Source organism: Somniosus microcephalus, chromosome 1 (genome assembly GCF_052327205.1).
Source record: "Somniosus microcephalus isolate GS21.2 chromosome 1, FLI_Smic_1.0, whole genome shotgun sequence".
In the NCBI taxonomy this organism is placed as follows: Eukaryota; Metazoa; Chordata; class Chondrichthyes; order Squaliformes; family Somniosidae; genus Somniosus; species Somniosus microcephalus.
The window spans coordinates 239262878-239290110 of record NC_140987.1 but is presented as its reverse complement, the minus strand read 5'-3'; the positions used below and the strand labels follow the sequence as shown (position 1 = coordinate 239290110).

General features: G+C 43.0%; 1 protein-coding gene across 22 annotated transcripts in view; it reads left to right on the top strand.

Moving 5' to 3' along the window:
- LOC147124680 (adhesion G protein-coupled receptor L3-like) overlaps positions 1 to 25793 on the top strand; it is a 783432-nt gene extending 757639 nt beyond the window's left edge. For 9 of the 22 annotated variants that reach the window (XM_085991353.1, XM_085991371.1, XM_085991380.1 and 6 more), the window contains 3 exons: positions 19577 to 19705; positions 20875 to 20892; positions 23555 to 25793. In XM_085991353.1, coding sequence (XP_085847479.1) covers positions 19577 to 19705; positions 20875 to 20892; positions 23555 to 24357 — 950 coding nt within the window. In that variant the 3' untranslated portion in view covers positions 24358 to 25793. Of the gene's footprint in view, positions 1 to 19576; positions 19706 to 20874; positions 20927 to 23554 lie in introns of all 22 variants that reach the window. The other 13 variants (XM_085991515.1, XM_085991436.1, XM_085991418.1 and 10 more) reach the window with 4 other exon arrangements.
- The last annotated feature ends 1440 nt before the right edge of the window (positions 25794 to 27233 follow it).

Below are 27233 nucleotides of genomic sequence, written 5' to 3'. Positions count from 1 at the left end.
TGCTTGCAAGGCTTTGACTTGGTAAAGGAAGGCCTCTGAGAAGACAGAAAATGCTGGAAATACTGGGCAGATCAAGGCAGCATCCGTGGAGAGAGAAAGAGTTAACGGCCTAGATTTTCGGGGGTTCAGCGCCACCCATTACCGCTAGATTCGGCCAATAATTGGTGACTGCCGCTCTGCTGCCCGCTGCCGGATGGCCGGCAGTGCTGAGAATGTCAGCGCTCGCTAGGGATATGTAGATTATGCATATCATGATGTCAGTGAGTGTGCAGTGCCCGATCTGTGAGTTTTGATTTTGCCACTCCACTTAAGTGCGATGAGCTGAGTAAGCGTTAACGAGCAGGAAGGAGGCTCCAGCAGCAGTATTTAAAGAGATCATCTGCAACAACTTGCGCCTGACATGTTCCTGCACTTTGACTGGCTCTGTGCAACTTTCTGCAACTACACCAGCTTTATTAACTTCTTGCAAGGTTCTAAGGTAACAGGGAGTGTTGTTGCAAATGGATAACGCCTTCATTCTTATTTAAAGGCTTCTACTCACAACACTTCCTCACGATCATGGGGGCTCTACTGGCATTCTCCCTCATGCTGAAGTATCTTAGGGAGAGGGCGTGGAGGCAGTGAAGAAGAGGAGAAGATGCGCCCAGAGGGAGGAGGGCCAGGAGGGCTCTCAACAATTGGCCTTAGCCACCTAGGGTCTTCCAAGAGCACTTCTCTTATATCCAATTAAGCAAGCAGCAGCGTATTAGGAGGCTCCACTTCACCAAGGGTTTGGTAACAGAACTCTGCCACCTCCTGCAACCAGACCTGCAGCCTGAGAGCACTGCAACCACTGCTCTCCCAATGGCAGTCAAGGTCACCGTGGACCTCAATTTCTTCACCAGCAGTTCCTTCCAGTGTGCAGCAGGAGACATAGTTAGCATCTCGCAGTTCGCCGTCCATCGCTGCATCCGGGAGGTCACAGAGGCTCTATACTCCAGGAGAAGGAACTATGCTTTCTTCTCTATGAGCAGAGAGAAGCAGGAGAAGTGTGCATGTGGCTTTGCCAGGATATCGGGCTTCCCCACAGTGCAGGGTGCCATTGACTGAACCCACATGGCTTTGCGGGCGCTGCATAACAATCCTGAGATCTTCTGTAACCGCAAAAGCTACCACTCACTTAATGTGCAATTGGTGTGCGACCACACCCAGCGCTTCCTAATAGTCAATGCCTGGTATCCTGGCAGCAACCATGATGCCTTTATCCTGCATCAGTGAGGCAGCCATCTTCCAGTCACCACAGCAAACTCAAGGGTGGCTGCTCGGAGACAAGGGCTATCCACTCTCCACCTGGCTCATGACTCCCCTCTCGTGCCCAGCACTCCTAATGAGAGCTCTGCTGCCACCAGGAACATCATCGAGCAGACCATTGGGCTACTGAAGCAACGGTTCCATTGTCTTGACCGCTTGGGAGGAGCCCTCCAGTACACACCGGAGCGGGTGTCCCATTTCGTGGTGGTCTGCTGCATGTTTCACAACTCGGCTATCATGAGGGCGCAGCCCTTGCCAGCAGAGGTTGCGGGACCACCTCAGGAGGAGGACGAGGGAGAGGAGGAGGAGGAGGAGGAAGGGGAAGACGACGAGAAGGAAGGGAGGAGGCAGACAGCCATACCCCTTCTGGATGGGCTGTCTGTGAACACCTCATCAGACTCTGATTCCAATGAATGAAACCCCAGATCCCTGTTTCTCTGCAAATCCCCATCATGCCATCCCTCTGTCACGGAATATCACAGCATCCTCCTGGGCACAAATCTGAAATGAGAGCCACTACAAAAGATTCCAAACAAAATTAATACATTTATCACAAATCAATTTTCACATATTTACACTAATGATATGAACTAATCACCCTTGTTCAATCCCTTAGTGCCTGTTGTTCGGGTGCCCTTTCCTGATCTCGTGCTCCTATAAAGTGCTCCACCAGTGGCTGCAGCAGGGCTGGTGAAAAGCTGCTGAGTTTCCATGGGGGAGACTTCAGAAAGCCTTGCAGGATGACCTCAAGCAGCTCTGGCCCTATAAGGCCCAGCTGTAGACTGTACCACCTCGGCATGGGCGGCAGCAGTCTGGGCTGGCTGGCTGATGGGCAGTGGCAAGGGCAATGGCGGAGTGGCAGTGGTGGGAACAGGAATGCTGTCATCCTAAAAGAGGACAGCAGGGTCCTGCTCCACTGACCCACTGCCATTCCCCTGGTGCGGTGCCTCAGCCTTCCTAGCAATCTGTTGGAGCACAGACTGCTGGGCTGCTGAGACATCCTGCAAGCCCCAGTCAACAGTGGTAAACCCAGCCACGATGGCAGCAGTCTTAGCCTGGGTGACATCAATCTGAGATTGCATGACAGCGGTCTAAGCTTGGGTGGCATCAAGTTGAGACTTTGAGAGTGGTCTGCGCTTCCGCTGCAGCACTGTGCTGCAATGACAGCCGCGACATCGCCCATCACACACACGCAGCATCATATATGGGTCGACACGGTCTCTTCAGGAGTTTTCCATCATTTCTAGCCCGGAAACCCTGGGCTCCAAGCTCTGTGCAGAGCCCATGCAATGTTGGAGGCGGACTCCTCCATGCTCCTTTACATTGCCAAGAGGCTCTCTGGCAGGCTTGCCATTGTACCTATCAATTCAGTGTGCATGCCCATCGCCCTTCTTCTGAAGGCCGCACCATCGAGGTCCTCATCTGAGTCCTATGCAGCAGAACTTGCACGCAAACTCACTCACCCTTCGGGGTGCTGGCCCCCGAGCTACCCTTTCCCCCTGGCCTTGTCGCAGCCCACTCATGCCCGGTGCCTCACCCTGTGCAGATCCCGCTTCTACACAAGCCTCTAAAGTACGCGCAGTGCCAGTTTCTGAGCTGGTGTCTGCGAGTGACAAATGTAGTGACGCGGTGTTGTTGTCTTCTCCCCCCTCGCTCTCCTGCATCACCTCAGGGACAGGCTGCTCAGGTGCTTGGTCTTGATTAGCTGAAAGCAAAAAGGCACAAGATTCAGGTTATGGTGAGGTGGGGGGGGGGGGGGGGGGTGGTGGGACAGCCAGAAGTGCATGCGTACAGCATCAGCAGCTTGGAAGTGAGAAGAGATTGTGGGATGAGGGCGAAGTGGGATAGAAGAAGGAGGTTTAGGAATGAGCATACCGTTGTTGTCCCCAAGGGGTTCAAACTCGCTGGTTGCCATGGCCTCCATGATCTGCCACCCAATGATCTCCAGCACACACTCTTCCAGGTTGGTGAGGTCCTGGATGGCAGCTGCTCTCCACCGCCCCCCGCCCTCCCAACACCTGTCTGCCGCTACTCCCTCCTGTTCTGTTCCACTTTTACCTGCAAGAGAAAGGGAAGTATGTGAATGAGTGTGGAGCAATGTGTTTGGGTGATGTGCCTGCCATAGTTGAATAGCTGTCAGTGTGTGCAAGGTGTGAGATGTGGTTGTGAGTATTGCAGCAACGGTAAGGTTGTAAGGGTGAAATGAAGCTATGATTGTGAGGCCTGAGTGGTGATAGGTTGAGATTATTGGTAGGTGAGTGCTGGGGGTTTGGTGCATTGAGCAGTGTGTGAGGCTTGTGTTGTAGATGGTGGGAGATGGCATTTGTTGAAGCCTTCACTCACCTTGACCTGCCATGTGAGGTCATTAAATTTCTTTTGTCGCTGGATGGCTGACCTTGGGACCACAGTGCTGGCCGTCATATAAGCGGCTATCTCCCGCCAGATCCTTCGAGATGTGTGTGGTGAGGGCTTCCTGCCAGTCTGCGGGAAGAGGACAGCCGCCTCCTCTCCACAGCCACAACCATCACCTCAAGCCGCATCGGAGAATCTGTGGGCTCTCTCTCTGCTGAGGCTCAGCCATGTGCTTCCACTGCCATCTTCTTCCGGGTGAAGTTGTAAGTGGCTTGACAATGAGGTACTGTTGCATCAATGCACCTCCCCTTTAAGTACTGCATAAAGCCTGTGCCAAGTATGACTGAGAATTAGTTTGGACCTGATAGTGGCCCACCTGTTGAGCGGTAAGCAAAGGAGCAGTGGTTTTAGCGCTCAGATCAAGACTACAATCATGTTGATGAGGACTGCGCATGAATTTTGCGTGCTACCTAGATCATTGGGCCACTGTCCGTTTTGTAGCATTATCCAATTTCTAGACCAGCGTTTCAGGTCGAGATGCTCCCTGACTTGCTGAGTATTTCCAGCATTTTCTGCTTTTACTTCAGGTTTCCAGCACCTGCAGTATTTTGACTCTGAGAAGACCACTTGCTCACAGTCCTGGGGCGCATATGGCGACGTAGCAAAGGGTACAAGCTGCTCACCGAGGGAAGAGGAGGACGCAGAAGGAAGGATGCAACCCAGACAGCCCCTTTCTGACCAGGATATTACATAGGATTACATAGGATATTATCGGCACAGAAACAGGTCATTCGGCCCAACTAGTCCATGCTGGCTTTTATGCTCCACTCGAGCCTCCTCCAGTCTTTCCTCGTCTAAATCTATCTGCATAACCCTCTATTCCCTTTTCCCTCATATGCTTGTCTAGCCTCCCCTTAAATGCATCTATACTATTCGCTTCAACCATTCCCTGTGGTAGCGAGTTCCACATTCTCGCCACTCTTTGGGTAAAGAGGTTTCTTCTGAATTCCCTATTGGATTTCTTGGTGACTATCTTATATTGATGACCTCTAGTTAACCGGGGTGGAATCATCCACCTGCGGTACCAGTGACCACAACCCCAATTCCCCTTTCAACATTTGCCCCACACCTTCCCTTCCCTCTATTACTGACCATCATAGTGTCCTCTTGGCCACAATAGTGAAATAAAAGCCACCACAAAGCAAACTTTCCAATCCAACTTTATCCATATATGCATCCGATATGACATCAAGAAATCAATGAATCACCCTTGTGCATTCCCTTAGTGACTGTCTTGTGTGTGCCTTTGCCTATCCTACTGATGTCACGCAATGCTACCCCAGTGGCTGCAACATGGCTGCTGGAAGTCTGCTGACTTTCAGTGGGGAACACTGCAGATGGCCTTCCAGGATGACCTCAAGGAGCTGGTGGCTGGGAGTGTCAAATCAAGTGATGGTGTTTCTTCTTTGTTTCTTCACTCTCTTCTCCCTCTTCTTTGCCAACCACTGGCTGGGCAGGCTGCATTCCTTGGGTTTCTGAAATGAGGAAGGCACAAGGGTAGGGTTGTGGTGAGGGGTGGGTGGGAAAGCAAGAGGTGCATGCTTACGCCATGCACACCTCGTAAATCAGAAGATAGTGTGGGATGAGGGGGATGTGAGAAGGGGGATAACGTATAAGGATGCCAGCACCTTGTATTCTTTCAGCCCTGACGAGAATGACCCACACAGTCTCCTCCAAGGGGTTGAGGTGAAGCTAGGAAAGTGAGGTGTGTCTTGTATTTGGTACAGATTGTTGGTAGATAAGTGATTGGGGGGAAGGGGGGTGTTGTACATTGAGCAGTAAGTGAGGTTAGTGGTTGGTAGTAGATGGTTTTGAAGATGTATTCTCTGATCTTGACCAGTGGTCTGAGGTCATGAAGCCTCTTTCAGCACTGGAGCCAGGTCGTGGGGGTGACACTGTTGGTAGCGATGGCCTCTGTGATCTGGTCCCACTTCCTTCTTTCTGGAGGGCCTCCTAGCCCCTGTGGGTAGAGGACCTCTCTTGCATTGTTGAACCCCTGCACAAAGCTGGAGTGCTGCGTGTGAGACCCTGGGTGCCTCTTCCCTGGCTTGCTGAGCCATTTGTGTTGGTGCTGAAACACTTTTACCATTTTTTTACATGCAGAAGGCAGTTCAGCTTTAAGAGCTGAAGACTACCATTTCGGAATTATTTTTAATGCTTTTTTTTCGGAAGGCAGTTGAGCTCTCAGGACTAATGACTGCCTATCTTTAAATGATTTTTTTTTTCATTTTAGAAGGCAGTTCCCCTTTAAGGGCTCGAGACTGCTTTCTAAAATGACAGGCTAGCTTTAAGACAATGCTGTCTTGATCCAGGGACGCTACGGCCACACTACATTGGGCCTCCATTGGGCCTCCTGCTGAGCGTACCACCTGAAACAGCACGTTGCACAGTAGGTTCTGTGCTCCGATCATTTAAATCGGTACTAAAATAACGGTGCTGCCTGCACTCTTTTTACAGGCGGGAGTTAACCTCGCCCCGCCCCGAAAAAGTTAGCGCCCCCGCGGCCAATTTTCCCAGGTCCCTCTTGGGGCGCTGTGAGCCAAAACCACAGCGCTACGTGCCGCAGCGCCATGGTACTGCAGGCCTTCCCTTAAAGGGGAGGGGCCTGGCACAGCACCTCCCGGCACCCAGCTGGGCCACCAGGGATCAGGAGTGCGGACAAACAAGCCCGGCACGGAGAGCAGCCGGCACCCCGCAGGGGGCTTCACAGGGGCCGGGGACAGCAACGGAGGCAGGTGCTGGCAGGCAGGCAGCCAGCAACAAAAATGGCCGCCCACCACGTTCCCTTGAACTAGTGCCGTTCCAGCCACAGGTAGGCCCCCCTGACCCCGGCGGACATGGCGTCCGGCAGTAAGTCAGGGGGACGCCACCCAATATTACAGTCAGGGCGCGAGCGGGGCACTGCGCACTGCGATGACGTCATTGCCGTGCGGCGCTAATGATTAGCGCCGCCGCTAGCCTCCTGCTGAATTTTGCGGGAGGCGTTAGCGGCGTCGCGCCCAGGCGCTAGTTGATTTGCGCCCCGTTAGCACCATCTTAGGGCACTAACTGGAGGTGCAAATCAACCGAATTTAGCCCCCAAAGTTTACAGATGACACAAAACTTAGAAATAATGTAAACAATGAGGAGGATAGCAACAGACTTCAGGAGGACATAATCAGACTGGTGAAATGGGCAGGCACATGGCGGATGAAATTTAACACAGGAAAGTATGAAGTGATACATTTTGGTAGGAAGAATGAGGAGAGGCAGTATGAATTAAATGGTACAATTTTAAAGGGGGGTGCAGAAACCGAGACACTTGGGATGTATGTACACAAATCTTTGAAGGTGGCAGGACAAGTTGAGAAAGCTGTTAAAGTATCTGGGATCCTTGGCGCTATTAATAGTCATTGAGTACAAAAGCAAGGAAGTTATGCTAAACCTCTTTAAAACACTGGTTAGGCCTCAGCTGGAATATTGTGTTCAATTCTGGGCACCACACTTTGGGAACAATGTCAAGGCTTTAGAGATGGTACCAACAAAATTTACTAGAATGGTGCCGACAAAATTTACTAGAATGGTACCAGGGTTGAGGGACTTCAGTTTTGGGGAGAGACTGGAGAAGCTGGGTTGTTCGCCTTAGAGCAGAGAGATTAAGAGGAGATTTGATAGAGGTGTTCAAAATCAAGAATGATTTTGATAGAGTAAATAAGGAGAATTGTTCCCACTGGCAGAAGGGTCGGTAGCCAAAGGGCACAGATTTAAGGTGACTGGCAAAAGAACCAGCGGTGACATGAGGAAACATTTTTTTACACAACAAGGTGCTGTGATCTGGAATGCACTGCCTAAAAGGTTGGTGGAAGTAGATTCAATAATAACATTCAGAAGAGAATTGGATAAATACCTGATGGGGGAAAAAATTACAGGGATATGGGGAAAGAGCAGGAGAGTGGGACTAATTGGATAGCTCTACCAAAGGCACGATGGGTCAAACGGTCTCTTTCTGCGCTGTATCATTCAATGATTCTATGTTGTCTTAAATGTGAGTTTACCCACAATCAAAGTGAACTAGATATATGTTACATTTTAATGTATTTCACCTCCCTACTTTTCACCCCTCTATGTGCATCAATGGTATTCTCAGTTGGATGCCACTGGACTTCCATAGAGATGGTGTGGAGATGCCGGAGTTGGACTGGGGTGGACAAATGTAAGAAGTCACACAACACCTGACGAAGGAGCAGCGCTCCGAAAGCTTGTGATTTCAAATAAAGCTGTTGGACTATAACCTGGTGTTGTGTGATTCCATAGAGATGTTGGTGAAATTGTTCCTGCATAAAACTGACAGAAGAAACATTTAAGTGTTGGAGGAAGCGGCCCTTCTGATTGTTTTTTTACACTCTAAATTTGCCAATGAAGGAACCCTGTGTATGAATATCAGTCAATGCTGAGATTCAAATTCAAACCTCTGAATTTGAATCATTGGAATACATTACCATATTATTGATACTGGGTTATCTCGAACATTATTTCTACTACAGACAGCTGTATATCTATTGCTTGGATCATAATCTAGCATCATCAGTAATGTTCCTTTACTTTATTATGCTTGGTGCCAGAAGTACTTGCATTCCAATGAGACAGGGTGCATTAACTTATTTTAAGTAGTACATGACTGCAAACTCAGTAGTTTCACACAGCAGTACCTAAACATTTTGTCTTTGGGGTTTGCTTACATACTGCACAGACTAACGGGCACATATGAAGTTTAATCCCGCAATCCCATTATTTTGCACATAACTCAAGCTGTCGATACTAACAAACCTTGGTGTTGCGATTAAAGAATTACGCATCAATGAGACAACAGCACTGAGGGCAGAGCTTAAGGCCAATGAAATTCAGACAGTACAAACCAGCAAATAAGAAATATAAAATAAAATCAAAAAGTGCTGGAAACAGGGAGCCTATCTTGATGAGAAACTCAGGGTGGGGCTGGAGAGGCATCAGACAATGATGATTTTAAAAGAGAGGATCAAGAGGCATAGAATAGGGTGAGGTGATCAAAGGAGGAAACGATGCCAGAGGAATAGAGAGAGCGGCCAAAGTTTGACTTGGTGAAATAAAAACAGAAAATGCTGGAAACGCTCAGCAGGTCAGGGGGCATTTGTGGAGTGTTAAACAGAGTTAACGTTTCAGCTCGAGGGCCTTTCATCAGAACTGGAAGCTGTTGGACATGAACAGCTTTTAAGCAAGTACAGAGCCAGGGGAAAAGGGAGTGGGAAAAGAACAAAATGGAAAGGTCTGTGATAGGGTGGAGGGCTGGAGTGATTAAATGACAAAAGGGACAATGGTGTACGGCAAAGTGAGGTGATAATGAGACAAAGTAAGAAATATAAATACAAATAGAAGCCGAGCTGATAATTAGAGGACAGAAGTTTAAGACCATCACCAAAAGAACGAAGGGAAAGGTTAGGAAAAATTTCATTCATTGGGTTGTTAGGATACGGAATGCCCTACCAGAAACAGTGATGGAATCAAATTCAGATGCAGCTTTTAAAAGGGAAGCAGATAAATATTTTCAAATAAAAATTGTAGAAGATGGGGAAAGGGCAGAGGAATGTGTATAACTGGTAAACTCTTTGGGGTGGAAATTGGTAATAGCCCATCTTTGGGTCCACATGCAGCAGTGCACCCCAACCAGGAGGCCCGAGCCAGCCCACAATTGGTCCTTGGGCCTCATTAGCATTTTATGTTCAGGTGTACACAGGCACAGGTTGAACATGGGACGTTGCACCCTGGAATCGGTCCTTTTTGCCCCCCATTTCCTGCCTGGAAAACGGGCGCAACAAAGACCAATTTCTACCCTTCCAGAGAGCTGGGACATGCACGATGGGCTGAATGGCTTCCTTACTGTGTTGTTAAATTCTAAGGGAACAAAAACATAGATTCAGAAATACAAAATAACTGAAAGCTGTTGTTGTTAATGAAGTGTAACATATTGGTGCCTGGAAACCACTGGTTGATTGGGATAGAATCATTCTTAGTTTTAGTGCAGGGAGTCCCCCATCTTGTCCAATGTTGCCTGCAGCACCAGAAGCGGAGGTGAGCCAATTTCCCCTGAGAGAAAGAAACATATTTGTCAGTCTTAGTCGAGCCTTGGTCAGGTTAGTGTAATTCGTAAGACTTAGGAACAGATTATTAATGTTGGTGGAGGTGGTACTTGATGCAGAACACTGTGGATGGGAAGAAAATATTAAATTTTTATTTTATTTTATTTTACCATCTGAATAATGGGTTCCATAGACCTTTTTTTGTATATAAAGATTTGGGTGTACCTATAATATGTTAAAAAATCTTATGTCTGCATGCACTTCCTGTTTACAAAAGCTTACTTCCTGCTGTCTCATAATAAATTCCTATGTCCACATTTATAAGGGAAACCACCTGTATAAACGTTTCATGCTGTAATTACACCACTGCCACATTTAGGCTTTAGCAGAACTACAGTAATTCTCTGGAACCATGCTGCAGGTCACTCGCTGGACTGCCAGTGAGTAGCATTAAGGAAGACCTGCTGGTATTGAAGTCAGTATCTCTCTGTAGCAATTCACTTTTAGCAGTGTGGGGATCTTGTGGATTTTTGAAGACTGGAAAGGGTTGAAAGACTGGAATATTCCTTAATGTATCTGCTTTCAGCTGCACGGTCTAATCATTAAAACACAAGGATATATCAACATCATCCCTTCAAGCTACATTTTTTGTTGAAAATCCATTTTTATTTGACAAAAGTATTGATGGGAGTATATGATATAAAAAGAGTGGATTTTACTTGGAAAATGGAGCCACATGTTACTTGACCCTTATTGCATGGAACGTTACAACAAGCTTAAGATAAATGCAAAAATAATGGGTGGGTTTCATTTTGAAACCCAATTAATCTGGGAAATGGCTGTCGGTCAAAATTTAAGATGTGCTTGGTGGGCAGAATGAGGTTTTTTTTAACTGACATAAGGAACTTAAGATTAGTCAAATAGAATGAAATCCCTTCAGGAATTGTGGCTGTGACCTTTGTGCACATGGCACCATTTTTATTTTTCTTAGTCAAGTTACATTTATTTGAGGAGAATATTTTCTAAATACTTGCAACCTCTATTCCCAAGATTAATTTGTAATTAGCAAATGTTTGCGTATGTGTGATATTCAGCATAAATCATGCATGACACAGATGTAATTTACGCTAAACAACCAGAGCTTTAAACAGCAAAGACACGCAGAACTGCATAATTCTTATGTGTAGGTATCAATCTTCTGAGTTTAAGATTTAAAAAAAACAGCAATCTTTTATTTTCACTTTTTCCTAGTGACTTCATTTGTTGCTGCTGCTTTTTATTTCTTATTTTAAGACTTTTGCCAAATAAAGGAGCAGTGAAACGCAAATTGATAAACTATATATCGCATGGCAAATAAATAATTCATGTTTCTATCAAAATGGCTGAAAAAATATAAATACATGCAGGGTAAGTGATACCTAGTGTTGCATGGAGAATAATAGATGGATAGGAATGTGTTACAAGGCAGTGAAAGTCTTCTGATGACCTAAATCACAAGGAAACAGAAATGCATTGCTTAGTCCTCAGATATTTATAGCTGATGACAGATTCAAACTTTTTTGAAGAATTGCAAAGTTATCCATTTTTTTGCTGACCTTTTCTGTTTGATTGGCTTACTGTTGGAGCTCATGTCTTGTATCACTGCTAGCAAATTTTCTATCAATTCCCCAATCGTTGCCTTTGTACGAGCCAAGATTTGCCCTGCATTGTAGAACAGCAAAGAAACTAATGATAAATAATATATGTGGCCTCTGCAGGTGTCAGTTTTAACCAAAAATACAGTTTATAATTCCAAACTCTTTCTTTCAGAATTTTCAATGAAAGTGGATGGGTGTTTTTCAGACTGGGAGGTGGTTTGCAGGGCTGTTCCCCAAGAGTCTGTTTCTGCTCCACTACACTTTTTTCAATTGTTATTAACGACGTAGACTCGGGTGTAGGGAGCAGCATTATAAAGTTTGCAACTTGATAAAGTAGTAGATACTGATGAGGATAGTTATAGGCTTCAGGATGGTGAAATGGGCAGAAGCATGGCAGATGGAGTTCAATGCGGAGAAGTGTGCAAAGATGCACTTTGGGAGAATTAATCTGGAAAGACAGTATACTATAAATGGCCCGATTTTGAAAAGTGTGGATGAGCAGAGAGACCTTGATGTCCATATATACAAATCATTAAAGGTGGCAGAGCAAGTTGATAAGGTGGTTAAAAAAGCATATGGGTTACTTGGGTTTATAAATAGAGGAATGGAATATAAAAGCAAAGAGATCATGCTCGAACTTTATAAATCACTGGTTAGGCCTCAGCTGGAGTATTGTGGACAATTCTGGGCACCACACTTCAGGAAAGATGTAAAGGCCTTAGAAAGGGTGCAGAGGAGGTTTACCAGGATCCTACCAGGAATGAGGAACTTCAGTTATGAGGTGAGGTTGGAAAGGATAGGACCGTTCTCCTTGGAACAGAGAAGGTTATGACGTGACCTAATAGAGGTTTTCAAGATGATGAGAGGTTTTGATAGAGTAGATAGAGAAAAATTATTCCCTCTGGTGAGTGGGTCAATATCCAGAGGTCATAGATTTACAATCATTAGCAAAAGATCTAGAGGGGAGATGAGGAGAAATTTTTTCACTCAGAATTGTCGAGATCTGGAACGCTCTACCTGAAAAGGTGATGGAAGCTGATTCCATAAATAACTTTAAGAGGGAGTTGGACAGGTACTTGAGGATGAGGAACTTGGGGTTCTGGACAAAAAGCGGGGATGTGGCATGACTGCTCTTTCAAAGAGCCAGCACAGGCACGGTGGGCTGAATGGCCTCCTGCTGTGCTGTAAATTTCTATGTTTATATATCCAAGGTATAACTGAGGAAGGAACAAATTGGCATGAAATGTGAAGAAATATAAAGAATCATGAATTGTGCTATACAAGCCAGTGCACCCAGCATGAGTAAGAACATTCTATTGCATAGCTACGGGCAGTGGAAGTATGAGGTAGGAATACAACCATGCAGCTCTAACCTACTCACTCAATTCACATGTCTAATCCTTTCTACTGTACCAGGAGTGAGCCTGTCGGAGTTGATTGGGATCAGCAAGTGGAGTAAAATGAGAAAACAAATTAAGTGAGACAGGACATTTATTAGGGACAAGAAGAGTGAAAGGGATCACCCCATCTATTTAAACAGGTGCAGAGATGGTTCCCTGTCACTCCCCTGCACTCTAGCCATGTGCAACTTCTGAGGGAGTGGTGCTTGTTGGCCATTTTTGGCACAGGGTGTTATTCAACTCTATGTGCACTGTACTCAATGAATGGAGAACATAATTGAACAAACTTGACCTGATTTAATCGAGAGTATACATTGTTCTCTGGGCTATTTTCCAGAGCATCTGGATCCAGGAAAACCGTGTTGGCAGCACCACTGGCATCACAAGACTGGAATACATCAACATGCAACTTAAAGAACAAAATCAATAAGGTGTCCCATGCCACATTCAAATAAATCTCTATGGGAAATCCTAGAAGACACCAAAGCAGATTGGGTTCAATAGGTATGCCCATCATAGACTTGACCTTCAATTTCATAGCCCATCATGGTGGGACATAAAGACAGTCCAACAGTATATGTAGAAGGCCGCCCCCTGTAATTCCACCAACATTTAACCCCCATTAAAGGAATTGATTGGTGAGATTGTACTGGTATATGATTAGTACAGGATAGGGGTTTAATTTACCCTTCTCATAACCTAATATTTATATTTTGTGTAGCAGGGCAATGTAGTCAGTGTAGGATAGCAGCATTGTAAATAACAGGTGAACTGACAGACCAGCCTCAATATGGAGGGGGAAAACAAATATTTCTCCAACTGCCAATAAATATTTCTCCAACTGCATGCAAATCTATTAAATCAGGAAATGTGATATTCAAAATGAAAATGAGGTTGGATGTAGAGATTGTTGAGCAGCATTGCAGTTTCTTGGCCATCCAGATTGGACTGAAGCTCCATGAACTCAATGCAACATAGCCTAACCAATACAGACTAGTGGTACAGTAGTGAAGCATTCCCTGGGATTCAAACATACCAACATTTTAAATGTTGTGTCACTACATGTTCGATACAAAGTGATATCCTGTACTTGTGGGTTGCATTAGCAGAAGAGCAGAGTACAAACCTAAAGAGTAGCATCATTGCATAAGGTATTATGCATCTGGAGTACTGTATGCAGTTCTTTTCTCCTAATTATCAGAAGCATAGTATTCATCTCAATAGCATACAGGTTGAGCCAAGAAGATGATTCTGTGTATCAGGAATGCAAGTTGCCTGGAAAGATTGACGAAATAAGGCTTGTTTCCTTTGAAAAGAGACGACTTGAAAGGTGACCTAAGTTTTTAAGGTTATGAAAGGAATTGATAAAATTTTTCAGGCAAATTGTTCACTGTGTAGGATAGCAGCATTGTAAATAACAGGTGAACTGATAGACCAGCCTCAATATGGAGGGGGAAAATAAATATTTCTCCAACTGCCAACTATAGCATGCAAATCCATTAAATTGGGAAATGTGATATTCAAAATGAAAATTAGGTTGGATGTAGGGATTGTTCAGCAGCATTGCAGTTTCTTGCCGCAGACTCGATGGGCCGAATGGTCTCCTTCTGTGCTGTACTATTCTATTCTATGAATCTATGTCAGGCTGTTGCTCGAGTAGTCTGTGGGACAGCTCTCCTAATTTTGGCACAATTCCTCAGATGTTAGTGAGGAGGACTTTGCAGGGTCGACTGGGCTGGGTGTGCCTTTGTCATGTCCAAGGTTTATTTTCATTACTGAATTTTGTAGCAGTTTGATGCAACTTGCTAGGCCATTTCAGAGGTCAGTTAGAGTCAACCACATTACTGTGGGTCTGGAGTCACATATGCCCAGAATGGATAAGGACTAGAGATTTCCTCCCATAAAGGACATTAGTGAACCAGATGGGTAGTGTACTAGCTTTTTATTCCAGATTTTTAACTGAATTAAATTAATTGAATTTAATTTCCCCAGCTGCTGTGGTGGGATTTGAACTCCGAATCATTAGTCTAGGCCTCTGGATTACTAGTCCAGTAACATAACCACAATACTACCGTACCCAATAATTTAAATAGATTTAAAATCAGTGGCCATTGGCCTGCAAATTCCCAACCAGCATTCCATGTGCCCCACTCCTTGCTGGGAGCAGCCAATCGGAAAATTAGTTGAATTGATTGTCCACAACAAGTATGGCAAAATGAAGTTGGCATGGATGTTTTTTCTTGAATTGCAAATTGAATGGGAGAATAATTGGCTTTATGCAGGAGATGCCGGAATAGTGAGCTGCAGCCAAGCACTTGAATCCAAATTCAATCCATCTGAATGGAAAACATGACTTAATACCCAGAGGCAGTAGGTGGTAGGTATAATTGATCTTGTCCCCTGAGAGTCAAATTCTTAATACAGGCTACAAGGGGGTTATTTTAGTGAAAGGGTGAAAACAGGCACTAAATGAGTGCTGTGCTAATAAGACACACATGTTTGAAAGTCGGATTCTAGCACGCAATTTTTGTCCTAATTGTTGATTACCATAATTTGAATTTGCCTGGAGATGCTAAAACAGACACCTACATGTTTAGCACTCAAGCGCTGCTTAGACGCAATTTTCGTGGAGCAGTGTATGTGGGCTCCACACACCCACTTCCACTGAAGGTGTGGAGTGCACTGGCTGACGCACAGCGGCAGGTTTCAGGATGGCTCAGGGACCGAGGGAGAGAGCGCACAGGTTCTCAGACGCAGCACTGGAGGTCCTGTACCCACAGGGCATAAGGAGTCCATCTCGCCCTCCTGTCCCCCTCTCCTGCAGCAGCTGGTGCTGCTCTGCCTGGCCTCGTCGTCCTCCCATTCTCCTCCAGACCAAAGCAAGATGCCCATGACCAAGCATGTCCAATAAGGTGAAGTAGCACAGCACTTACTCATTTTAGGTGAAGTCCTCACAGAATTTCCGGAATAAATGTTGATCAAGTGTTGGTGAAGTCTTGACAAATTGTCACAGAAAGCAATGATGTGTTTCAGAGGTCTTTGTCTAACTTCCTGCAGCAAGTGAACAGTAAAAGGTGATATACCTTTAAGTAGCACTCGAAATCCTCAGCAATTACTTGTTTATTCCCAATCAGCTGGTCGCTGTTAGGAGAGGGCGTTGGTGAAGAGGTATCCACCAAATGCCGTTCAGCCTTGTTAATGAGCACTAGCAGGGAATTTAAGTGGCGATCAGGCGGCCACTCCTAGCGCAAACTTCAACTCCTTTACCAAGATGGTGTCTTGCACCAAACCCTGGCTAAACCGGCCCTGTAGCTCAAAGCCCCATTTTGGCCACCTCAGAGGCTTGTTAGCGGCTGACTGAGCCGTTGAAAACCGGCCCCTCAATCTTGTATTCTAGTGGATAAGAAATGCAAAACACAGCGTAGAGGAAAATTTTACAGTCCTGGCTAGCTGATGAAGGTTCTTTTGTCAAGAAGTATTAATGGTGGCAGTTTTTGAAAATAATTTGTTGTCTGGTTGTAGGCGATGCTGGTAGGGCCACATTTATAGCCCATCCCTAATTGTCCTGGCATAGAGGTAGTGGGCTGCCCTCTCGTACCCCTGCAGTCCTTATAGCGATGGTATTCCCAGTGGGCAATATGCTACCATCCTTTTCATTAAATTAATAGCTAGGGAAGATCAGGGGCTGCAGTAAAGGTAAAGAAATTAAGGTATCATCGAAATTACACTAATTTCTCCCTCCAATTTTCTTCACCTTGTGCTGTGCAGTGGTACAGTTCCACAATGCCTCAACAGGTTGCCATCTTTTCATGTGGCTAAGGCTCTGGAAAGCTATTTAATGTTGGGCCAACATGGCTATCCTCTAACTGACAATATCCTCTCGTGACACTCAAACCTGGGCTTTAGTAATGAGTGCTGGATGGAAGTTAGGAGTCGGAGCCCTGGCTATGCTATTCCCCACCCGCCTCCCCATCATGTCACACGCTGCCACCCCAGCTGAAATCAGCTGACTGAGTTCAACCCAGAGATCAAATGTGGGGCCGAATCCTGCTCTTTATGGCTCAATGCCACACCATGTAGTGCATTTAATCACTCGGGCATTGAGTGCAGTTTCCATATTTTTACCAAAATAAATCTACTTCTCTGTTTATATTCATGAGGTAATAATGGCTTAAGATGACATTGCAAACAACAAGAATGAAGCTGGAATGGATTCCTACAACAATCTAAAACGTGTGAATGTGTTGTAGCTTTGAATTTTTTCTTTCTACAGTTAATCCCTTACCAATACATTTTATACCATGACCTCTAATACACCCTGTTAAATCTTTCAACTCTTACTCATATAGAAGACGCATCATCCTTTTAGAGTGCCTCCCCAAACAACATAGATTTTCAGAGACCTCCAAGAACCACAGTGCTATAGAATGGCTCTACTCTATTTGTTGATTGATATTGCAAGCTTTGTTTTTGACATTTTTAAAGGAGCGGCTCACCTTTCCTGACTGTTTCCACATGTGTTTACTGTGATGAGTGATAGCACAACAAAGAAGACTGTTATGTGATATTTTCCCCTACCTTCATGACTTAGAGTTGTCATCAATATACTGCCATATGCATTAGGCTAGTATAGGGTTCAAATTTATTGAGAGTTTATTTATCTGATTTTGGCAATTGCCATAAAAGCAAACCCAATCGTAAGAAAACCTGTCAAGAAAATGTGAAAATAAATGAAAGGGTTCTTTTATTGGATGTGAATTTTCTATTAAATACAACATTTTCTACAAAATCCATGCCACAAAATGAATGTTCCAAAACATGATGTGGAATTTACATCTTACAGGCGATCTCTTTTTGTTTGAGTGGAGTATTTGTAAATGTAGAGCTGCCAAACTGAGATCCAATCACCCACCCAATTTAGTAATGATGTAGGGTATTTTTAACTGTGTTTAAGTGTGTGATGAAGTTGGGAGCACAATGGATGGAATATTCTTCTACCATTTTGAATACTGAGAGATGGCTAATAGTTTTGGGTCTGCCAAGCACTTTGAACTTAACCTACAAACTTATCTTTTTAAACTTAACAGTTTTTCAACACCACTTATCAAAGTATTTAAGCAGCAACTAAGTTTGTCAAAAATCTGTTCACCATTTGGTGACATATAAATAGCATTGTACATATTAAAAAATATCTACTTAGGATCAACTATCCTCAACTAAAGGGATACAATTTCATGAGTCACAATGTCTTTTGGCACTTATGCCTGGTATTGTGAGTTCTCTCTCAGTGTTGCCACATGCTTTTTTTCCTGAAACCGTGCCCCTTTAATGTCTGCCTTCTTCAGTGTTGAGTCTTTGCTGCAGAGACTGGGTTATCTGATGCAGTGCGCCACAGAGCTGGTCAGTCAGTTAAAAAAATTATTCTGTTTTAAAGATACCAGCTACCTGTTTTAAGTATCATCCTATTTTTAGTTTTAATAAATATTTATTGCTGATTGCTGACATTTATCTCTATATGCAGCTCCGAATGCTGAAAAATAAAAGCCATGGTTATAAAATTACCCTGGTTTCAAGGATAAATGGCAAAGTTGTTTGACATATCTATAAGCTAGGTTGACATTTTTAAAGCTTTGTCGGTACCTATATTGGCCTAATGCTGCACCCTTTCCCTTTTACCTTGCTGCTGCAGCGTGCATAGGGAATTGGGTAATTTGATTTGCAGTTGGGCACATGGGTTCTTGGTACAGAGCTCAGGTACTTCTGCATGTATCAATGACATACTTGAACATCAAGAAGGGGTGTAATGCATTGTGGGGCACCTAACCTTGTTTGGGCTTGGTTCATCTTTTGTACTGAGTTGAGCCAGATCCTAACAGGTTTCGAATTCAGAGCCAATACTGTACTGCAGAGGACATGTTCTACTTATTAAATTTCAGATGTATTCTGAATTCAGTTCCTATCATATCTTCAGTGTGAACCCAAATTAACAGCCTCCACAGAAATTGGTTTTCAGCAGCAGTCCTGTGAGAGCATCCAGTATTGCCAACCCAGCCCTGCAGAAATGCACAAATCCTATACTCTGAAACACAGTTTATCTCCAGCATAAGCACTTATCTCTTTAATCTGAACATGACAAATACAAAGTACTATCTACAAAAGTCCATTTTTTGACCCAAGATGTTTGCATATGATGTTGATTCATGTTTTTAACTTTTGTGGAGTCCATATCTGGTACTGCTTCCCTTGTCTTCTGTTTATTCTCTGTAAATCCATATTTCTCTGGTAATGTCACTGCTGCATTTCTCATCTGCTTCGGTCTTGGGAAAATTGAAGTAATAAACTATGAAACCCTTTAAGCTGTTGCTGCAGATTGGAACGGAAATGATTAAAGTTAGCAGAAAAAATCAATTGGATTGCAAGTTTTTTTTTTATGAGGGGCTTGATACTACAATGTACCTGAGGGTGAATCTAAGAAATCAAGTAATAACTCTGGTTGAATATGTTAGTTTTATAGAATAGGTTATGAAGGAAACCAGCATTTATCATGTTAGTCCATTTGCTGATGCATTTACATTGTCTAAAGCATTTATAAAAAAGTTTTTTAAACCTCAACATTCCAGGTCTGACTGTATTCAGCTTGTTTAATAATGTGACTTCAAGTTTTACCATTAAGAATATTTTATTTTTCTACATTTGCCTGATTGATCTTTTTCTTTGTTTGTCTTTCTCCGTCTGGCTGCTCCAGGGGCTATGGCTAACCATCTAATAACCAATGCTCTTCTTCGTCCTCATGGCACTAACAATCCCTATAACACATTGCTTGGGGAATCCGCAGTCTATAACAACCCCTCAGTCAGCATGTACAACACACAAGGTGTGCTACTCCGAATGTTTCGCTAAGCTGTAGTGGCAATACCCCATCTCTGTGGTCTGTGGAGGCTGTATTCCAAAAAATGAGATTGATGAAAAATAAATCACAACAAAATACTTGAAAGTTTCAATTTAATCTTTCTCTTTCACAGTGGCCGAAGATGATCATCGGTTGCTGGGAGTGTTAATTTTTCATCAATTTTTGATCCATCTGCTTTGGGTGGGAAAGATTAATTTGCTTCTTGCTTTGAAGCTTAAAATGCTGTCTCTCACCAGTTTACCAATATACAGTCAAACCTCATTATAGGACACTATTGTCTCAAAATTATCGTTTTCTAAGCAAGCTTTTGCCAGCTCCTGATTGAAGCTGTGATGTAGCCCTCAATATTGAGAGTTTTTAGAACCTTTTGCCCGTTTGTACTAAAGAGGCTTGACTGAATATATTGTTATACATTTAACTTTCTCTTTCTCTGTGTGTCTTTTGAACTTCTAGCCAAATTAGTTTTGGATGTAAGCAGAGGAAGCCAGTGGAAAATGTGCCCTTTTGCAAAGTAGCTGCCATTCTGATCATTTGGCTAGAACATATGTGGAGCAGTAGTCCTCAAAACTACTAACGAAATGTCTAACAATATGTATGGTAGCATTGGTGTGATGGGACTGAAATACTAGACTTCAGGTAGCGACAAATTTAGATAGTTATTCAGTACAGCCTCTATAGGCCAACCAAAGGGGTCTTATATTTTACAACCCTTTCACCAGCACAGATATCAATATAAACATCGACTTCAGTCCACCTTCCCAATATGTTGCAATGTTCTACATCAATATCAACAAAACTAATTTCGACCAAAACTGTGTCAAAACTGCATTTGATCACTGACTTGATTACAATGAGCCGGTGAAAGGGTATATCTTTGAAATGGTTATTCAAAATATGTATGGGTGGTTCTGAAATGAGTAGTACAAACGCAGCTGTTGTCATTTAAAAATGTGCGATTGTTTGTTTCCTGCTTAAAAGCATTTAAATTAACCATTTATTATGTGTAGTGAAGATGGGATTTGTTAGATATTTTCTGCATACCATCAATCTATTTGCTTTTATTCATGTTTCTTCTACTGTCGCTGTATGCTTACTTGTGTTTTTTCTTTCCTTTTCTTCATGCTGTCCTTTAGAGCCCTACAGAGAGACAAGTATGGGAGTAAAACTAAACATTGCATATCAAATGTAATTTTTTTAGTTACCATTCTTTTCCAGCCAAACCTAGGTGATAACTGTGGTATGACACTAGTTGATCAAGGAGATTTTTTTAAACTAAAGAAATGTTTATTTTAGTTAGCTTTCCCGTGAAGCTTTGTATCCAAACCTATTCAGTTGAATTCCAGTAAGTTTGAATAAGTCTGATTAGGAAGCTTCAGTAGGGGGATACTCTATTCCACAATTTTGTTTGTTGCCCCTTCCCGCCCGCACCCCCCCCCCCCCCACAATATCTGTTAATTATTGGTGGATTGCTGGTAGTCCAGCCTCCATTCTCAATGGATTGTTTTATGACCAGAAAAGGTACTTTCTGCAAAGTGCATATAAAGAGTGATTGAGATGCCTGGGAGTTCAAACGACTTAGTGAATGAAAAGCAATTTGAATTACTTTGCCCACTTTCTTGCATTAACCTTTGATACTGTGAGTGGGAATCTGTACAGGAATATCCAGATTGTACCCAGGCACATCCTTATTTAAGGGTAAGACTTGCCACACATATGATATGCACCATAATGTTCAGGATTACAGTGCATCTACTTTGAATATTCAAAGACCCCACACCGCATTTTTTCCTGAGAAATGTGGGCATTGGACGCACATACTTAAGACTTAGGTGAACCTAAGTTTAAATTGAACATCGGGTTGTTGAAGTGAGAAATTGCACAACTGCCCATCTATCCATGATGTGAGTACGTGCTGGGGTGCCCTCTGTGTAGTGCACATGTCACTTATTTCTTTTTTAACTCGTCACGTTGAATTCTGTGCTTGGTGCAAATGGGTTGGGGTGGTCTATCGAGGTGGTTGGTTAAGCCCCTGTGACTAGGCAGAGGGGAGAATTTGCCCTTTCAAATTGCATGAAAGTACCTGTATACTGGATAGATCAATATTTTCACCTAGGAACCTAACCAGATAATATTTATCTACCCAGATTAATTAATACTTTATCGTATTGATCAAAGGTGTGAAATACATTTGGAAGGAGTCCCACTGCAACCCCATTACCATCTAATAATAGCAGTAATCTTGAGCAGAAACTGCTTTCATTGACGATAAATGATTTTTTCCCTTTTTATTTGAATTTGAAAACACTTTTTCTTCAATTGAACTAACTGGAACCATTTTGTGTACATTACTTTCATACTTTCAAACGGATGGTCTTGCCGTTGAGTGAGGATTTCATTTTTGTCAGTCAGCTCTGTTTGTGATTAGATATACATGCACCATTGTGCTTTTTAATTTGTCTGTGGTTTATGTGTCCAGTTAGATATGCAACAATTCTTTGAAACCTAAGTAATCAATGCAACGGTTGAATTACAAACGCTTTCATAATTCTTGATTCCCAGTTACTGCATTAAAAAAAGCTATTTTGCAAAAATCATGCTGTACACATTCTTTTATCCTGATTACCATTTCTAATTATAGTGAAGTGCATAGCGAATATGAATGTGTTTCTCTTTAAATACATAATTCAGTAGAATATTAATGTCCATCCTGCATCTTTTGTCCTTTTTGCTCTGCATTAATGTTGCTATACTTAAGAGTCTAATGGGAGAGGCCTTCAATTGATCTTTAGCTTCAATTAACTCAATCTTTTGATAGTGTTTTGAAAAAGTCATGACTACTCAATTCTCCAATTTATTCAAATGCTGCGGCACCTAACAGTTTGATCCTTTATAATCCATCTCTTAATTGTGCAATCCATGATTTCAGATGATGAATACTGCAGCTCACCCAGGAAGGCTGTAATAAAGTAGAAGATTGCTGAATCATTATACATAATGCACTGATACATGAATTGATAATTAGCGGGGCTTATCTGAAAGGCCCAGGTTGATCATGGGACTTTGATCCCTCAATACCTCAGACAGCCCTGTGGCAAAGGCATATACTTTATATCACTAAATTTGCTTGTTGGATTCAGTGAAAAGAATCACCCCTTGTTGGTTACCGAAGTATTTTAGGAACATAGGCACAGCAGTAGGCCAGGCAGCCCCTTGAGCCTGCTCAGTCATTCAGCTGTATCGTGGCTGGTGTGTACCTCAACTCCATTTACCCGCCTTGGTTTCATATCCCTTGATAGCCTTACCCAACAATACTCTATCGGTCTCGGTCTTGAAAGCTCCAATTCACCCAGCATCCTCGGCCTTTTAGGCAAACAAATTCAAAATTTCTACTACCCTTTGCGTGAGAAAGTGTTTCCTGATTTTCCCCCCTAAATGGCCTTGCTCAAATTTTAAGCTTATGTCACCTCGTTCTTTGTTCCCCCACCAGAGGAAATAGTTTCTCTGTATCTAGTCTATTTTCCCAGGGTATTCCTATACTCCCCAATGTGTCATGGAGTTCCACTTTCCTGAACACCTGATGCTGTGAAGAAGCTATATAATATTTTTATAATGCACTTTGTGACCATACATACTTAGTGAGTTTATTAGAGATTATATTGATTACTGACGCATTTGAAATAATTGTTGCACTATTGTTACTTAAGTTTTAGCATACCTAGTCTGTTACCCGAGATACTGTGATCTCCCTTCCAGCCCCAGAAGAAGCCAAAAGCTATAGTCATGGTTAATGTGATTCTTTGTCTTATCTTTCAGAGGTGTTGCTGAACAATGCCAGGGATACAAGTGTCATGGATACTCTACCACTGAATGGTAACCATGGCAACAGCTACAGTATTGCCAGTGGAGAATACCTGAGTGATTGTGTGCAAATTATCGACCGTGGGTACAACCACAATGAAACGGCTTTAGAGAAAAAGATCCTGAAAGAACTCACTTCCAACTACATCCCTTCCTACCTGAACAACCACGAACGCCCCAGCGAACAGAACAGGAACCTCATGAACAAGCTAGTGAACAACATTGGGAACAGCAGTGAGGACGATGCGATCGTTCTTGACGATGCTACTTCATTCAACCACGATGAAAGTCTAGGACTGGAACTCATTAGAGAGGAGTCGGATGCCCCTTTGTTGCCACAAAGGGCGCATTCAGTAGAGAACCATCAGGCCCATCATTATCCCAGCAGGAGACGGATTCCTCAAGATCACAGTGAGAGCTTTTTTCCTTTGTTAACCAATGAGCACACAGAAGAACTGCAGTCACCCAACAGGGATTCTCTGTACACCAGCATGCCTGCTTTGGCAGGTGTGCCCATGACCGATGGTAGTGCCCCTCAGACCCAAAGCGCTCCTCCACCAACTAAAAGTAGTGACGGTGATGATGTGTATTATAAAAGTATGCCGAATCTGGGCTCCAGGAACCATGAACAGCAACTTCACACTTACTACCAGCTAGGACGTGGAAGCAGTGATGGATTTATAGTTCCTCCCAATAAAGAAGGCTCCTCACCTGAAGGGAATTCAAAAGGACCATCACACTTGGTCACGAGTCTATAGGGGCAAAGACGAACCCTGGATGCCTTGTTCTGGTTTCCCAGAAGCAAGTGAAAAGATGTGTGTATGCTTGAATCTAAATGCTGTTCATAAAACTGCTGAACTACTTTGGGAAGTTTTTATTCAGACCAACCTAGCAAGGCACTGCGTGGGAAGCAGCCGATAAGGAAATAGTCTGTTTTAAGGCAAACAAAAATAAAATATTATTGAACTGATTGAGAGGGTTGGACATGTATATTGAAATGGCATTCAGTTTTGCTTCCTTCAATAATGCTAAATTTTTAGCCTTTTTTCTCTGGTGTCTATTTTCTCAAGGACTTCTAACTGAGGCTTGGTGTAGGTCAGTGCCAGCTGTACTGGTGAAGGGTATGGATTGCTTTTTTTCTTTCTTATTTTGTTTTTATTATCACTGTATATCAGTCGTGGCTCTCTCTCACAACCTAGATGAGTTGCAGTTTATCCAGCTGCAGAATTCCTACAGTCTAAAGGAAACCTGTCCAATCTCCAAGAAAGGGAACTATTCAAATTATATGCTAGACACATTTTATGTTTTGCTGTAATAATTCTGATTATAAAACTAATGACAAGAGAATTTTGAACAATTTCTATGTACAGATACTCGGCATTGCACATATATTGTAGTATGCTTTTTTCCTCCAAACTAATGTCCCTGTTGATGTATTGAACAAGACAGTTTTTGTTGTGCTGGTCTTGCAAGTTTTGTCTTGCCAGTAGGAGCAGTGTTTTTTCATAAGTCTTTCTGTTGGGCTTTTTTTCCCTGACAGTTCCTCTGAAGACCACAGTTTATAAAGCTCATTTTATAGTGAGGCGATCACAACTACTAAGAAAAAAAACAATTTAAAAACTGTTTTAGGTTTTTCTCACTGTGTATTTTGAAGTGAAGTCATGTTTTTTGCCAACAAAAAAATTTTAAAAAAAAATTAGGATTTACAGCAGGTACATCTTTGTTTACAATGCACTATGTTATTCATAAATGTGTTCAGCAATGAAAGTCCACAAAGGGAGCTAGGCACTCTTCTAGACCAAGGAGTCTTGGTAGAAAATAGTGGAACTCATGCATGTGGAGAAATAAAAAGTAGAAACATTTTTGTGTTAAATCTAGTCGAAGCACTAGGCACTTGTACCGTGGTGGTAAAAATATTGACTTATTAAAATGAAAGTTATTTTGAAGTGAAAAAAGATGAACTCTCTATCTTTTTTTCTTTCCTTCCCTCACAGGAATTTTATTTATTTGACATTAATTAGTTGATGTAGGCATCCCTTTAGTAATGATCATAGCAGCACAATTTGTCATTCCTTTTTTTAATTTATGATCCATTTTGTATGGTTTCCAAGTTGAATGACCTCATTACTAATATTTGTTGTAAAAGTGAATCTTGTTTGCCAACAAATAAATGACTGATTACAGATTTACAAAATCTGAGTTGGCTTAAGATGATTTTTTGTTTCCTCCTGATGATCAGTGTGAGCTTTGCTGTGTGTGTGCCCAACTAGCCCGTTGTCACTTATAAGACTGTCAGCAATCAAAAAGAAGCTCTAATGAATTGTTTTAGGACCACACAGTGTATTTCCATTTGCACTTGTGAAAGGAAAGTAGGCAATTTTACACATTTATCCAGCAATGTAGTTTAATTGACATGCTTGCTGGCACTGGTTTCACCTGCTTTCCTGTGACTGTAGGAGAATCAAGGGGTATGGAGATCGGGCGGGAAAGTATAGTTGAGGTCGATGATCAGCCATGATCTAATTAAATGGCGGAGCAGGCTCGAGGTTTACTCCTGCTCCTAATTCTTATGTTCTTATGTTCATTATCTATATTAAACCATTACTAGCTCTGTGGGCATCTCTGTTGCTAGCTTTTTGTTGACATAACTTTCCATATTTACAAGGTGCATGGGCTAATTCCATACCTTTTTTAAGACCCCATCATGTGTTTTCCAGTCTTTCTTTCCTGATTCTTCTCCCCCCACCCCTGCCCTCTACAAACAGCAATTCCAGCATCAAGCCCAATTTGTGCTCTTTGATGACGGTTGTATTCTTTCGTAGAATTACATAGAATGTACAGCACAGAAACAGGCCATTGGGCCTAACTGACCCATCCCAGTGCTTATACTCCATACGAGCCTGCTCCTATCCTACACCCATCAAACCCTTAATGCAGGTATAGTACTGCACGGCTGCTTACCTCTTAATTCTGATTTTAACAACCTGCAGACCTGTGTATCTGTGCCAGCTGCAGCACTGAGACTAAAAGATAAGATTTGCATTTATATAGCGTCTTTCACGACCACTGGACATCCCAAAGCGTTTTTAAGACAATGAAGTACTTTTGAAGTGTAGTCACTGTTGTAATGTAGGAAACTCAACAATCATTTTGCGCACAGCAAGGTCCCACAAACAACAATGTGATAATGACCAGATAATCTATTTTAGTGATGCTGGTTGAGGCATAAATATTGGCCAGGACACCAGGGAGTACTCCCCTGCTCTTCTTCGAAATAGTACCATAGGATCTTTTACGTCCACCTGCGAGGGCAGACGGGGCCTCAGTTTAATGTTTCATCAGAAAGATGGCACCTCCGACAGTGCAGCACTCCCTCAGTACTGAGCTGGAGTGTCAGCCTGGACCCAAGTTTTACTGTGCATTTTAAATTGATTTTTTATTTACTTATTCAATATACACACGTCTTTTAGAATTTTACAGTCTTGTTAGTAATGTTTGCACTGCCCCTGGTTTTCCACAACAAAGGAACCACTATATGAACAACCAACACTGCAAGACCAGAAAGACGAAGCGAAGACCGAAAGACAAAAACAAACTATCAACAGACTGCTTAAGACCTTCACCTGTCAATTCA